Source organism: Benincasa hispida, chromosome 7 (assembly GCF_027475165.1).
Source record: "Benincasa hispida cultivar pf3 chromosome 7, pf3_genome.v1.1, whole genome shotgun sequence".
Taxonomy (NCBI): domain Eukaryota; kingdom Viridiplantae; phylum Streptophyta; class Magnoliopsida; order Cucurbitales; family Cucurbitaceae; genus Benincasa; species Benincasa hispida.
Genome location: NC_143484.1, coordinates 36957733 through 36974909, shown reverse-complemented (window position 1 = coordinate 36974909; position 17177 = coordinate 36957733). Strand labels below are relative to the sequence as shown.

Sequence of the window (17177 nt, the reverse complement as noted above, 5' to 3'; positions counted from 1 at the left end):
AGTTGGAATAGAATAATCAATCCTGGCTAGCTTTCAGGACCATAGAAGGTGACCATACTTATTCAATTTATCTCTTTCGATGTGCCCCAAGATATATATATATATATACATACACACATACATACATACATACATACTTACATCATAGCTTTAGAAATTTCTTTCCATTTTTATTATTTTTCACATATGTGCTCATGTTTATGTACAAATACTTTTTAAAATTTTAAGGTCATTTAGTAACTATTTGGTTATTTATATTTAGTTTTTGAAAATAAAGGCATATAAACACCATTTCCACATTAATTTTTTGCTTTGTTATGTACTAATTACTTTACTATTATTTTTAAATACATTGAAGGTGGTGCAAGTTTAATTATTAGTTTTTAAAATTATGATTAATAAGTTTGTAAATTTTTAATTTTAACTTTAATAAGTTCATTAAAAATGTATAAAAAATATGTAAACTTTCAATTTAGTATCTAAAAAACTTCATAAAATCTTAAAAATATTTTAAAATGTGATCATTGATTAGACAAACAATTATTTTTGTTTCTAATCACATATACAAATATTTTTTAAAAAAATTTAGACTAATTTGGTAAGTATTTGATTGTTGATTTTTAGTTTTTGAAAATTAAGGCATATAAACACCATTTTCACATAATTTTTTTTTTGCTTTATTATTTACTAATTACTTTACCATTATTTTAAAATTACATTCAAGTCGATACAAGTATAATTATTTGTTTTTAAAATTATGACTAATAAATATCTAAACTTTTAATTTTAACTTTAATGAGTCCCTTCAAAATGTATAAAAAAAAATATATGTAAACTTTCAATTAATATCTAAGGGTGTGTTTGGTATGTGATAAAAGTAGAGAGTTGAGTTGAGTTGAGTTGGTAATTTTTGTCTGGAGAGTTAAATTGTCTGTGTTTGTTGTGCAGAGTTGAGTTGAGTTGGTAATTATTGTCTGTGTTTGTTGTGCAGAGTTGAGTTAAGTTGAGTTGGAGGATCTGATGCAGTTTTTTATGAATGAGATTAGTTCTATTTTTTTCTGTTTGTTTTTTATTTCATTCTTTTATTTTTTTTAGTTTTATGCTTTGCTATTGTTGATTAATTTTCAAATATACACGTATTTTCTCAAATCATTTATGACATAAACTGGACGATCTCAATTTTTTTCTCAATTTGTAGAACATAATAGATTATTTTTCATATATTCTTTTCAAAAACTGTATTAATTCTAATTCTCTTCAATCGGTAAAACATACCAACAAAATATATTTCATATTGCTGCTCAATTAATTGGTATATTGTATATTGTATGTATATATATTGAAGGTATATATATTTCATATTGAATGTTTGTATGTATATATATCCAAAAAAAATTCACAAACTATATGTTCTTTTCGATACTTATAATATTAGTTACATTTACAAACACAAAAATTACATATTTTCAAGTATGCAAAAGTTATCATTCTTTTCGACATGACAATCCATTGTCCATTTGCTGTTATCCAAAAGAACTATAAACAAAATATAGGGGTGTGGTCAGTCTACATGTTTCTTAACAAAATAGTGTATTTTTTATCGGTTCTAGTTTTCTTAACAAAACAGTGTGAAGTTGTAAGACTGCCCTAAGAACTGCGTTGAAATATCTCGAAACTGTCTCACCAGACCTCGAAAAGTTTCTGCGTACCACTCGATTCTTGAAATCGTGTGCAAGAATGTGTAGGAATATTACAACCATCTCTTCGACGCCCATACATCTTGTTGGTTCCAAACAACCAGTCGACCGTAGCATATTACATAGAATCGTAAATGTACGTCTATCCATTTGGGTGCTTTCACGACATACCAAGTCACTCTCATAAATTAGGCGAAAGAAGGTCAACTGCCTAATGCAGTGCCTAGCATATGTCGCTTGTCTCTCTATCCTTTGGTAGTTATTCAATAACGTGGTTAGTGTTATGAACAACTGTATTTGAGAGTGCAAAATAATTCTCATGATCGAAAAGAGGTCTTCAACAGTATCCATCTTTATAGGGAAAGGGATACACAAGTTATTCCTGAAAGGGTAAGGTATTTGGCGGATTATGTTTCATGATTAAGAAAGAATAGCAAACGATGTCAAGCGTCAGTATTGGGCATATTGGGTTATAGTTTAGATTTATGGTGTTATTTCCCAATGAGGATCTCGCTCATGAGGAGGATTTCGCTCTTCATGAGTGAGATCCCCCTCATGAGTGAGATCCTCATTGTTTTTCACCCATTTAAATGAACTATTATTAGATTAAAAAAATTACATAATAGTACTATTTCATCCATAATTCATAAAAAATTTGAGAAGTATTAGATTAAAAAATATAATGTCGCCAACCATTAATAAAAAAATTTGTGAACTAGTATTTCAAAAAAATGTGACCAACAATTAACAAATAACATATTTCCATAAAAAAAAGTCCAAAAAAAAGGAGATACTCTGAACCTCAAAATAACAAACCTCCTCAAACTAATTAGGAATGATTTGTGCAAAAGATTTGGACCCCACAAGAAACACAAAATAATGATAGTTAGATTAGAAATAAAATAAAATAAATTGAACTAAGAAGTAACAACAAAAAAAATAAATTGAACTAAAGAGTAACCAACAAAAGCATACCTTTTTTAGTGGAGAAAGACAGTGGAAATATGAAACGTGGAAAAAGACAGTGGAAATATAGTGGAGAAAGACAGTGGAAATATAAAATGTATGAGTGGGAAGTCATCTATAAATAGAAGAGGGGAAAGAAGTGGTTGTTGGAGAGAGTTTGGTGCATTTATTAAAGAGTGAAATTAATTTAACCTCATTAATTAAAGAGTGAAATTAATTTGAGCGTTAGTTGAAAGTAAGTAGCAGCCACGTTGGTAGTAAAGTCAAGTAAATAAAAATAACATATTTCCATAAATAAATAAATAAATAAACAATGAGGATCTCACTCATGAGGAGGATCTCGCTCATGAGGATCTTCATGAGCGAGATCCTCATTTCTAGCGAGATTTCTTTCTAGAGCGAGATCCTCATCACAAAATTAGCGAGATTCGCTCATGAGGCTACTCTCGCTCTCCCCACTCTCGTTCTCTCCCACTTTCTCGCTGGTCTCACTCTCTCCACTCTCGCTCTCTCCCACTTTCTCGCTGGTCTCACTCTCTCCACTCTCGCTCTCTCCAACTTTCTCGCTCAAAATCTTGCTCTCAATGATCTCACTGGTCTCGATCTCAATGATCTCGCTCTCAACGATCTCACTGATCTCACTCTCAATGATCTCGCTCTTAGCTCATACTTCTCCTTTTGCCACGATGCAAATCTACCCATGTGTGTGCTCTGCATTTCAACAGTTGACATTTCTAGCGAGATTTCCTTCTAGAGCGAGATCCTCATCACAAAATTAGTGAGATTCAGCCCACATTTCTAGCGAGATTTCCTTCTAGAGCGAGATCCTCATCACAAAATTAGCGAGATTTCACTTATACAGGGTTGAAGTTTCGACTTATGTACAACCCTTTATACATATTGTTTCCAAGTTTTTTTTGTTTGTCGAGTTATGTATGTCGAAACTTCAACCTACGACAACCCTAATACACATTGTTACTAAGTTTTTCTTTGTTTATCGAGTTCTCAACGTTCGACCTTTACATTAATCCAATCCTCAACCCTCGACTTCTAGCAAAACAACAATATTTTTCTAATATAAAAGGTCTAATATTTCTCTAATATAATAAGTTTTGAAAACAATCATATTAATATAAAAGGTTCTAGTTTTGAGGGGATAAAAAAGGAGAGTTTTAAGTGGATAAAAAAGGGTTTTAATAATCCATAGGTTTTCTTTATGGGCTTAACAAACATGGGTAATAAATACCCACCCAACTCAACTCAACTCATACCCATTTATCAAACATCCCCTAAAAGTCTCACAAATTATTAAAAAATTTAATGGTTGTATTAGACAAACAATTATTTCTATTTCTAATTGAATCTCATAATTTCAATTTTGTAGTCAATGGTTACTTTATTTTATTTTTTTTAAATGTCCGGTACTACATATTAAACACGCTAATCATGTCAATGGTCATATTTTTATAGTCCACTGTCCATATATCAACTAGTTATTATGATACAATTTTTTACGTTAATGTGCTAAAATTTTAATCTTATATAAAGTTGTTCTCCCTAACATGAAATTCTTGATCTCCCACTGTCCGTATGTCAGTTAGTTATGATCGTTTGGCGATACCATATATATGATTTGAATATTATATGAATACATCTAAAGTTATATTTATATGAACTTGTGCCTCTTGCATAAAATCTTGGATCCGTCACTGTCAATTTTGGTGATGGAAATCGACCTTTAACTTTTAGCGAGTCAGATCATGTTAATTATCATTGAACTAAGGTCACTTTGATTTCTTTCCTTTTATCTAATAGGCCTCTAATATGTCTTTGAATTTTTCATTTTGAGTCTAAAATGTCATTAATGTTGATCTCGAAAAACTATTGAATAAGGTTGCTACATTGAATACAAATTTCAAAATGAACATACGTTTTAATAACTATAAGATATTCGAAATACTTTTGTTGTTTTTTTTTTCTCATACTACCAATTATATAAAGGGTGGATTTCTCTAATAAATTTTCATCCATTATTTTAATTTCGGGGAGAGAAATAATTTAACTAATGTACATTTATTTGTTTAGTATTTAATTTCAATGTGGATATATAATAACAGGAGGTCAAAGATCCGAATCCATACTTCAAATTATTATATTAGAAAATAAAACCTCAACTCGGACAAATTAAAGTAAGACAATGATTAGGTGTAATTGCACCTAATGTCATGCATCTCTTTCTTTTATGCACACAAAAAAAAAAAAAAAATATCTTTTTTTTTAAAAAAAATTATCACATGACAAACTTTTATTTGACAATAGATTGGGTTGCACAAAGATACGTGACATCAAGTATTTTTAGTTGAAGTAACCAAACAATCAAAACAACCCTAATGAATTTCCCTCATAAACTCGTCTAATCTCATATAACCCATAGATCAATAAATTGGAGTTCATAAGTCCCCAAATAACTTCAAATTTACAACTCCAAAATTAAAAAAATCTTACCAAACTTCACCGGGAAAGAACTTACATGCACAAAAAGAATAGTAATGGTATGCACATGAATCTCAATGGAATGAAAGAACTTTCTTTAATATATTATCTTTTCAACGTATGAACACAAACCACAAAGTCTCTATATCACATCTCTCTTTAAAGAAATAACTTTTGTAATGAAAGACAAAAGTAGAGCAAAAAAATGCACTTTTTTATATGAGAAAAATGTAGGAAGAGAGAAATTATTCAATAAAATTGCTATAATATATTGTTAAAATGTTCATATAATTAAATTTACCATAACCCATTATCGATTTAACATGGAATCAAAGTAGAAGATTCTATGCTCATACTCCTATAATGTCATTTCCTCTCAAATTAATATTAAATTTTCACTGATTGAGGCTTCTATGAGTCTTCAAGCTATATAGGAACCATAATCTATCGGCTTAAGTTTTTAAATCAATTAGTGATTTAACATATAATTATCCATAATAATAGTTGGATGTAAATTAAAAAATTGGGGATTTTCAAAAATAGAAAAATAAGAAAAATTATTCACATAAAATTTCAAAGTTTAATCTTCTTTGGTAGAAACTCATAGAGGTTGATAGACGTCTATCAATATCTGCCAATGATAGAAACTAATAAAAGTCTATTATTGATACTATGTGATAGACATTGATAAAAGTCTATCAATATTTTTTTTATTAGTGATAGACGTTGATAGAAGTTTGTGAGTGTTTTTTTGTTATTTTTGTAAATAGTTTGGAATTTTTTTTATTGGTGAAAATTTCTCTTAAAAAATTGACATGTTTGTAATAATAAAAAAAAATATATATATATATATATAAACTTCTGCGAACTATATTGTGATGACTTGATGGAATAATTGGGGTGAGAAAAGGAATAATTTGGGGAGAGAGAAGAAGAAAGAGAGTAGGAAGGGCACTACCTCCAATATGATGACCACCATACAGCCACCAACTCCACTAAAAATCATACTTCAAAGTGACAAAAGAAGCTACTAGAATTATATTGTAACACACATAACCTTTGCATGCTTATAAATAAGGGGCTCCTAAAGCCCACCAATTCCACGCATCAAAAACCAACCCTTTTCTTTCAATGCATTACAACAAGTTTACGTAAAGCATCCCAATTACCACTTCCCTTTCTTCATATTCTCAAATAAAAACAAAAACAAAAACAACCTGTGGCTACGTCCAAGCTTTGATTTTCTCTCCACATTGTTATTTATAATCATCAATGGCCACCACCAGGGCGGTTGGTTTGGTGCTCTTTGTTTTGTTAATGGTGGACTTCACTCTTGCTGCTAGGTTCTTCAGAGGCTATGGAGGTGGTGGAGGAGGTGGTAGTGGTGGCGGTGGAGGTGGCGGAGAAGGTTCGGGGCCTTGGTCGGGTTCGGGATATGGTTCGGGGTATGGCTCGGGTTATGGTTCGGGATATGGCGATGATGGCTACTCTAGATATGGAGATGAAGGCTATGGACCATATGGTGGTGGTGGAGGTGGAGGTGGAGGAGGAGGTGGAGGCGGCGGCGGTGGTGGTGGCGCAAATGGAGCCGGGTATGGGCGTGGGTTTGGATCGGGAAGTGGGTCAGGGTACGGGTCTGGTGGTGGAGTAGGAGGTGGTGGCGGTGGTGGCAGCGGTGGAGGGGGAGGCGGAGGCTCGGGAATTGGAAGTGGATCGGGATATGGCTCGGGCTATGGAAGTGGTGGAGGTAGAGGTGGCGGTGGGGGTGGTGGAGGAGGAGGTGGCGGTGGAGGCGGCGGAAGAGGAGGGATGGGTGGAGGGTCTGGGTACGGTTCTGGATATGGGTCGGGATATGGAGGAGGTGGGGATGAAGAATCACCATGAATATAATTCGATGATACCTACAAATGAATTTATCTTTGAAAGCAATTGAAATAAAGTGTAATGGCAACTTCTACTCAGAAGCATGATATTAAAATTTGGGGTGTTGTTTCCAATTATTACCAAATCTTCATTCTTCTATATGAATAAAGTGCTCGACCTTTTCTTCATCAAAATACAATTTAACAAAGGAAAATACTTACATGCATCTCAAGCATCTTCTATTTTTTTCATCCTACTAAGTTGTTTAATTATAATATTTCAAAAAATTTCTTTTATTTTTTTATTTTTAATTATTTGTTAGTATAAGTGATGAGAGGAAAAACATATAGATAAATACATCTTAAAATACACCAAGAATTATCCTTTAATGAATTATAATCTGTGATTTTTTTACCTTCTATGAATGGCAATGTTCACGTTCACACGTTCGGACATGAAACCATATATGTTGAGGTTTTCATTTCACTAGTCTTAAAACTAAAAACCGACACTCCCTTTCAACATGTCAAAAACTCACATTTTCTCAACAAGGCTGTTTAATCTGATTGAAATTAAACAATATATTAAAAAAAAAAAAAAAATTAGAAACGATGCCTTAAGCTATCCACCCGTAAATGATAATAAGAATTTTATCTACATAACTATTAATTAAATGAATATGGTATTGAGAAAAAAATTTGATGGATGGGGTGAAATTCATATATACAACCACACACAAGCAATTAATTTTTTAAAAAATTGGGAGGAAAATTAGAAGCTCCCCCCGTTAATAAAAAACGACTCCTAAAGTTGGGCTCAAATTCATGAGGCCCAAAATCAGGCCCAGAAGCCCACTTGGAAGGTATATGCATATATGATTATTGTTAACACAGCACATACAAGAACCAAAATCCTCAGAAAACCCCAAAGTAAAGAAAAAAAACAACTCAAGACTAAAGAATTCACCAATAAATCAAAATAAGGACATCCTAAAAAGCTACAATCTGTTTTGAAGAGAAGGCATGTTCAAACAATTTAATAAAGATAAAAACTCAAACATAAATATAAAAACAAATTCAAGGCTACAATTGTATAAACAAATTTGAAACTGCTAATCTTTCTATTTGGCTCAATCAAATGATGGCATATCTTCTCGACGCTTCATGAAATCTGAATTCTATTTCTCCGCTCCATTGCCATCAACATACTCTCTCCCCTCAATAGTAAAAATGAAAATCTCCCGGCCTTGCTTCTACTACAAACATTCAGATCTTTCGCCATTCTATCACTGTGCTAGAACCTGCATCGATTCGATAAGAAAAGTATGCTACATTGCGTAAGAGAATTGTAATGAACGAAAATTTTTCGAAAGAAAGCATCGTTAAATGGATTTTAAAGGCTAACCCTCTCTGAAGCATATGCTACTTTCTGTAGAATCATTGATTCAGCGGCACGGATTGCCCTTTGTGACCCTGTAATTGTTACTTTCCTGCAAAGTATGGACAAAGAAAGTATGCATAGAGTAAAACTTTCAAAATTACAAATTCAATGTTTGAACTTGAATTTTTACAATTTTCAAATTTATAAAAAAACTTATTAGACACAAAACTAAAAGTTCAAAGACTTATTTTACATTTTCTAAAGTTCAAAGATTAAGGGGGCCAGCTAAAAAGTCGTAGGGTTAAGATTAATGTTGGAGTTAGTAAAGTAACTTTGTATGTGGGGACTTAGAGTTATAAGAGTTTCTCGATAGTCGTGAAAAGTAGATTAAGAAGTAAGATGGAGTTACTTAGCGCAGATGTGAAAAGTAGAAGTAGAAATAGAGAGGAAGATGGAGTTCTTTGGTAATGTGAAATATATTAAAAAAAAAAAAAAAAAAAAACCAAAGATGGAATTACTCTATAAATGTGCAAGTTCAATAGTGTTTACTATTGAAGTTGTTTCCACTAACTTAATAAGTTGGTTGTCCAAACAGCCCATAAACTTATAATTTAACCCGGAAAAAATACCACAAGGATGTTAACCTAAAAAGGGGGTCCAGTTAAACAAAGATAAGACCTAATGGATAATTAATACAAAATTTTACATACGAGACCCAAGGACAGGCGTGATATTTGACAAGGGACCAAAACTCCTCTGCGGGTCTTTTCAACCCTTCTAAAAAATATCATGTTATTTCTTTCCCCCATTAACTATGCAACCATTACCATGAAGAACTAGCAGACCCACAGTATTAAAGTGAGGAAATATACCAAAAGAAATTCTGTACCTGTCAGTGGTTCCGGACATGAAATCTCCCCTATCAGATATCTTAATTCTGGCTCCACTTGCCTGTAATAAGAAAAGCTTTTGAATGTAAAGAAGTAATATAACTTATGGAGTTTACATTTGTGGACCTGGATGTTATCAACCACATGCACGGAACGAAAACAGGAAGTGTTGGAGGTGGAGGTGTTGAAACCTGACTAATTTCCAGTATGTTTCTTCCACCACGACCAACAACTAATCCGATGTGGCCGTCTGAAACGCCAATAGTCAAGGAGTTATTCCGTTCCTCCTGGACAATTTCAGAAGATCTTATGTCAGCAATATCATATAGTCACAGAGGAGGATAAAAATATCCAATATATATATGCAATTGCATAAAGTCCCAATTTTATGCAGTTTGTTAACATTTTTTTTCAGCAGTTAGGAGGAGGGCGGGAGAAAAATAGTTGTTAAAAGAGAAAACCAGTATCTAGATTCTTTGAAGTCCTCAGAGAGGGGTTGAAATTCTTAAATGCATGAAATTCATTAAATAATAGAAGCATCACGTTGTTGGGATTTCAGTTGTTTTACCGTCAATATCAACCATATTAGTTAATATTACGCATGGCATGGCAATGTTGTTCAGACAATATTTGTTAATTATTTCTCTTTTTTTTTTTTTTTTTTTGTGTGTGTGTGTGTGTGTGGATAAAAACACCAAACCAGTTATTTCCAGAGATCACTCATTTTGACAGCAGTAGTAGTGATAGCAAAGCTACAGTTGATGGACAAACCTTGTTGTTTTGAAACCTCCCTCCAGTTCCTCCGTTGGATCCATAGTTCATAGCATTGTATGAGGCTGTAGCAAAAGCAAGTAAAAGATTAAATAAGGAAAATAACAAAAACAGAAAGAATTTACAAGTGGGAAAACTATTCATTCATCTTTTCCTTTCTTTTCTTAAGTACAAATATTTTCCTTCAGTTCGACTTGGACCTCTCTCTCTCTCTCTCTCTCTCTTTGAGACAAGAGGACTTGGACCTCTCAACAATTGCCTTAAATCTTAGGACAACACAATACTCTGTAATCAGCTCCCTTCGTAGTTCATAAGCTGATACACCAACTTCAGCAATTGAATCAGAAGTGCGGCTTGTTTGGGTGTACAGTGCTTCCATTTCCTCCTAGGAATTCTTTAGATAATTTTTGTAACTATGAGCTCTCTGTAACAAGTAAACCCCCAACCCCACCCCAAAAAATAAAATGTATAACAATAATACATATTGACCCGCCATCATTTCATAATAGAAACCAGACTTTACCATTGGCTCTAGTCTGGTATACGTGGTAGGTTAGAAACTTGAAAGGTTTGCTGCACTTCAAATTCGTGAATGAATCCAAAAGGTCATGAACTACTATCCCAGCTCTTTTTTGACCCAAATCTATGAACACTGAAGTTCCTCAAAACTCAAAAGTATAAGCCTAAAATGAACTCCTTGAGTTGTATTTAACTTCAGAATTCCATATTTATACTACATCAAACTTTTACAATTTGACATTCCAATAATTATATTTCCAGTTGGAGAAAAAAAGATAATGAACGAGATTGGAAATAAATGATGGAATGCAAAAAAAAAAGAAAAAGAAAAAAAAGAGTAGCATTTAGCAGTATCTATCGGACATTTCTTATTACTTGACCACTCATAACAAGGACAAGTTGGTTTTCTTTACTGAAAAGGCCGAACAATACATTTCTTCTAACATACCATATGCTGTGATTTAAACCTATAAATACACTACTTGTTGATTTGCATAAAACATAAATTACTCACGTCATAAACCAAGATAAGGCAACAGCATCGCATATAGCAGATGAAAGAAAGTGCCCCAAATAAGATGAACATTTTGTGAACCACGAAATGCAAGTCACCATTTAATAGATTTTGTTGGGAATAATATGATACCACAATGAAATAGAAAACCTTAACAAAGACCTACTCGGATATGAAAATGGATAATTCATTGACTGGGTGTAATGTGGGTCTTCAGAAAGCTTTGAGACAATTAAGTCAGTAGCTCGCATCTGTTCTTCTATGGTTCCAGACAGCGTCACCAGCCTATCAGTGGATCCCATATAGTTATTATCCTGGGGGGATATCTTAATGCCAGCTTGAGAATCTTCAATGAATGACCTGGATAATCGTAGAAGTATGTAAGCATCCAAAAAATAGGGGGGAAAAAGCACTTTTATGGTATTTTTGAGGTTGGCAACCATAAATAACAGGATACAAGTTTTCAATAGGACTGATCTTCAATCGATTTGATGAAAAGTTACCTCAAGATATATCCTAACAATGTACCTCCATTGGGAGTTCGCAAGGAATTGACCGTACTTACGTTAATTACAAAGGAGGCATAGATACAAAACAAATCAAGGAACACCAAAGATCATTGGAATTTGACCAAACCAGTAACAGCTGACAAGTTCTGTTTTTTATCAAAAATAATAATAATAGCTGACAAGTTTTAAAAATAAAGATTGCAAAAGAAATATATGAGATGAAAAATGTCATCAAAGACTAATAACCACCACATGAAGTAAGGAGAATTTTGTCTTCTGGGAGTATGATGATCAGATATTTCAAAAGGCTCAAAACTTCAGCAACAGCAAAAGTTGGCCTGTCACTCCAAATATCAAATGATATTTTGTTCACACAAAAATCATAAACTTCCCTCATAAAAATTATGAAATTTGGAATTCAAATACATGATTGTGCACAAATGAAAAATGATAAAGAAGAAGCCACTGGGCAAGACAAAGATGCAAACATTTTTCTTTATATCCATGAACGATGAACGTTTGGGCTAGCATGCACATAACTTGACCATTCTCACATGATAACCATCTGATCCACCAACATTTAGTTGCAAAGGTAACTCGTCAGATATTGAAATAATTAAATCCTTGGAATATAGCCACCATGGCTTGAACTCATTCCTTCCAAGTCTTTTATTATTTACCTGGATTTTTTTAGTTTACCACTTGGCCAACTCATGGTAGTTAAAGATGAAAACAATCATTAAGAAATTACCAAACATTTGGCAAAAATTTCAAACTGAATAGGAAGACAATTGAATGATTGTTTGATGCTCTCAAAAGGTAAAGGATAGGTCACCTTCTAGCCAAAGAAAGAAGGTGACAGAGTAATAAACCATTATATGTGTAAATTTCAGATTCCCCTTGTTATGGTAACTCTCCCCATTACTTTTCTTCTTTTCGCTCTTCTTTTTCTCATTTATATACTGGTCAATTATCCGATGCGACAAATTTTCTTCATAAAATTCTGGAACTTTCATTTTCCTGAATTAAGTAAAGTGGAATCATTTTATGCATATCCCGTATGTGTAGGAGATGGATACTCATCGAATCAATGGGTGAAAGGAAAGAAATAGACAAGACCATTTCATTACCATCTTAGAGGAAATAGTTATTTTCACCCTTTAAACTTCTATTCCATCCTCAAATCTCGAATCTCAACAAGCGGAGATCATCTATTTCTGAGTATTCTCTCTCCCCATATATATCTTTTAACTTCACTAGCATAACACTTACTCTGATATAAAAATTTACTCTTTAACCATGATCTGAAAATCTAAGGTAATCCATTTTATTATCCAAATCAAAAGTTACTTGCAGTATTTCTGAAATCGTTATACAACAGTGTTACAGCACCATTACTTGCTTCCTGTGAGGAAATATCAACATCTAACATGCACCATTTATGAGTTGATAAAAATGAACACATTATGCAGTCACTTTGTTGTCTTTGGTCAATAGAGGTTTAAATACTCAAGATTGGGTTCAAAGAAATTGTAAAAGTCAGGCTCAGTTTTCCTCAGCCCTAGGTCTAAATACTTCGATCATCTGTTTCTCCACTCCTCCTTTGTTGTCACTGGGTGGAATTCCCTTATGAACATCTTTGGTGTGGATGGCCGTTTGCCAAAGACGATTGATGGTTGGCTCCTCGAATTTTTCTCAAGGTCAAAGTTATTCAAAAAGGTAAATATTGGCTGGAAAGAAACTAGAGAACCTTCAAAGATACGTCCTCCGTTTTCAGGTCTTTCTGTAGAAGTGTATAGCTTCCCACTTTTTGGTGGAGTTTTCCTTTTAATAATATTTTTTGAAAATTACAATCCTTCTGCAATCTTTAAACAGTTGGAAAGCTTTCTTTAGTTTCTTTTGGGAGGAGGTCCACTCTACCTCCCGCCCCTGGGATATATTCTCCCCTCTTTTTCTCTTAATATGACTTCATTTCTTAAAAAAGAAAAACAAGAACAAAATAGTGACCTTACTTGAATAGAATCTGGTCTATATAAGATTATACAACCTTGTCTAGAAGGTTTAAAAATTATGCGGATTCCAAATAGAAAATAGCACGATTCTATCAGGTGGTACTTTCTTCCTGGACATGAATGTGAAAGCAATGGCTTATGATGAGAATGTGTACCTCGTTTTCAGTAAAAGCTGTAAATAAGAACAAGCATAGTAGGATCTAAATCTGAATTCTACAAAGTTTCTTATATAGACAAGACATAGTGTTAAAAGGAAAAACTCCTAGATAAACAAGCCACGGTTCTTTAACAATCTTCACAAGGAAAGTGAACCTTTAATACAAATATAGAAAGAAAATACTTTCCAGGTGTCTTGAGAAAAATGTTCACTTAGCTATTATTTATTTTCTGCTTTATAATACATATATCTACACACATACATGTAAAACCTTAAAATCAAAAGGTAAACTTTACTCCATAAACTTTCGAGATTATGTCTAATAGGTCCTTAGAATTTAAAAAGTTGTTTAATAAGCCCCAAAATTTCAATTTTGTGTTTAATTGGTCCTTAAACTTTCAATTTTGTGTCTAATAGGATCCTGAACTTCCATTTTGTGCCCAAAGGGCAAAGCACCTATTTGACATTCTTTAAAATTCGCAAACCTAAAGGCACAAAATTGAAAATCTATGGACTTGTTAAACTCATAATTAAAAGTTTATGGAACAGTTAGATACTTTTTAAATCTTGGGAACCTATTACTATAAACAATCCTAAAAGTTCAACTAAACTTGTAATTTAACCAAATTAAAAATGATAATAAATTGTGTAAGTTAATAAATTATAAAGCAATTAGTAGCCAATAAAATGGTAATAGAAGAAATATCGGCATCATACTTTATAGTGGATCCTCCTTTGCCAATTATAGCTCCACATGAACTATGGGGAACAATTAGTCTCACTTTTGTTCTTGGTTCAACATCATCTCCTTCTTCAGCATGAAGCTACCAGTAAACAAAATTTTAATCAATCACAAATAATAGAACAGTTAATTCTAGGGTGAACTTGAACTGCATAGAGATTACCTCACTCAACAACTTAGCAAGAACGAGTTCCATGGCCTTCAATATTTCATTAATTGATCCAGATACCATAATGATCCTATCAGTGGTTCCAGGAAAAAATTCATGATTCCTTGACAATTGGATTCGTGCACCAGACTGTGACTGGAAATCATTAATTGTTGAACCACCTTTCCCAATTACAGAACCAGCCGCAGCATTCGATACAAGAAACCTTATGTATGTAGCCTTTTCCATATTATCTGACAATAGCAATTCTGATGAGTAAGACAATATCCACAGGCAGAAACGGAAACATTTAACCACAAAATTGTTCAGGCACAATGTACTATCAATTGGAAAAGTATATAGATTATAGAGATCTTATTCAAAACGTAATCAAGAAGGTTGAAAATGTGACAGAACGAAAGTCTTTGATATAAATCATAGTCATATATCATAAAGAAACCTACACATTACCAGTGTAAATTGTAATAAAGAACGTCACTTATAAATCCCTTTACTGCGTTTTTGCCAAAAGACAAAATGATAAACATCAATGTTGAAAAAGAATTGATGAAAGGTTTTATCTTCATTCCAATCCCTATTAGAAGAAATTGACGCACATATACTCATTGGAGCAATTTCAAGAATTAAAATGAAAAATACACGAAAAAAAAAAAAGGTTTGTTACGACCAAATAGCATTCAACATTCAGCTGCCTTCTTGAAATTATAGAAGAACCAATGGTCGAAAGAGAGTTAGAATGCTCTGCTTGAACAAACTTGAGACTACTCATTTTTCTACTCGCTGTCCAATCACCAAAGATACCGAACTTTTGACAATTACGACACACATCAGGAGACGCAGTGCGGTACTTGGCAACAGACGGGTGAGTCGGTGGCAGTGGCACTTCAATAAAATGACAACTGCTTCCCAAACCATTCGGTCAACTGTGATAAATCTCCATAGACAAATCCTTCCCCCACACCAAAAACAAAAATACCCTTCCTGAAGCCACGCTCTCATTTTCTAAGCTTTCCAGACGAAGAAACAGGAGTCCAGGCCATTGGAGGACGAAATTGCACGATTTCTCATTCCCTCCGCCGTCACAAATAAATCAAACAAAACGCCTAAAGCTAGGGTTTAAATTCAAAACAAAAGGAGAAAAATAAGAAGGTAAAACAAACAAAAACAAAAACAAAAAAAGAAACACGCAATTGCATCATTCCTCAAACAAACCGATCTGAAACAAAAACACTCACATACATGAACAACACCAAGCATACAAAAAAAAAAAAAATCATACAAAACAGTGAGAGTAGGGATTAAATTGTTGAAAATGAGAGTAAAAAATCGATTGAAATCAGATCAGATACCCGAGTTTGGAGATTTTGGCGGCGGTGGAGATCGCTTCGCAGGAGCCTCCGGAGACGAGACGTATGAAGACTCGGTGGACTCCATTATCCTTCTTCACGACGACGACGGAGACGACGACGGCGGCGGCGGCGGCGGCTAGAGAGAGTTGCAAAGCAGTTGAGAAATGGGGAATTGGGTGTGGCAGAGCGCTCGCAAAAACTCGACTCGTTCAGCACCAAAGCCAAAATGGAAGCTCGAGTTGAAGATGCAGTTATATTTTTATTATTATTATTATTATTTTCTTTTGGGTATTTATTTATTTATCGAAGGATCGTCTCAAAAAAAAAAAGCAATTTGTATTTTTCTTTTTTATTATTATGTAATTATTTTTGAAAAAATAATAAGAAAAAAAATTATATATTGGGGCATTTGGGGCTGGACTTTAGAAGAGAATTGTGAGCTGTGGGAGTAGAGAAAGTCAGCCCCAACTACCAACCCTCTATCCCCAACCCTTATCTATTAGAATGTGATTCTTTAGCCGCGAAAACCGCTCCTCAAGTTTTATATACTTAATATATTATATATATTGTTACCATTAGGGTAAACTACGAGATCCACTTTTCTAAATTAGGGTTACTTCCAATTTTTAACTTTTAACTTTAATCCTCCTTATATTCTATGTTTAAAATATTAACGACCAAAAGATAGGTGGTTCAAATCTCACTATTCTTTTGTGTAAAAAAATATAGACTAAATTATAATAAATATTCTTGAACTTTCAAAAATACCCCTATACCTTTACAAGTTACAAAAAATTACCCCTCAACTTTCATAAATATTTCAAAACTACCCTTGGAATATAAATTTTATAGAATTTCAAATAGAAATTGGGACTTGGAACCGTGTGAGGATAACCTAAAACGATGTGGTGATTCAAATTTTCATTCTACGTCACCTATTATTGCACTATTTTACATCTCAATTTTCGTCCAAATTCTAAATAATTTATACTCTAAGGATAGTTTTAGAACGTTTATGAAAGTTCAAGGGTAATATTGCAACTTTTGAAAGTATTGAGGTATTATTTTGTAATCAAAAGTGAAAGTTTAAGGGTATCTATTATAATTTAACCAAATACATACATACAAACATACATATACATACAA

General features: G+C 33.1%; 2 protein-coding genes across 2 annotated transcripts; one reads left to right on the top strand and one right to left on the bottom strand.

The window, feature by feature from the left end:
- Positions 1–6295: 6295 nt before the first annotated feature.
- On the top strand, positions 6296–7218 carry LOC120081044 (uncharacterized). Its single transcript, XM_039035722.2, has one exon. The coding sequence runs from the start codon at positions 6429–6431 to the stop codon at positions 7038–7040; it is 612 nt and encodes a 203-aa protein (XP_038891650.2). The 5' UTR covers positions 6296–6428; the 3' UTR covers positions 7041–7218.
- Positions 7219–7949: 731 nt separating this feature from the next.
- On the bottom strand, positions 7950–16518 carry BTR1L (binding to TOMV RNA 1L (long form)). The gene is made up of 9 exons (XM_039037327.2): positions 16032–16518; positions 14677–14915; positions 14489–14595; positions 11260–11453; positions 10061–10125; positions 9481–9576; positions 9289–9350; positions 8424–8508; positions 7950–8319 (listed from the first exon to the last, which is right to left on the bottom strand). The coding sequence occupies exons 1-9, from the start codon at positions 16114–16116 to the stop codon at positions 8305–8307; spliced, it is 948 nt and encodes a 315-aa protein (XP_038893255.1). The 5' UTR covers positions 16117–16518; the 3' UTR covers positions 7950–8304.
- Between the last annotated feature and the right edge of the window lie 659 nt (positions 16519–17177).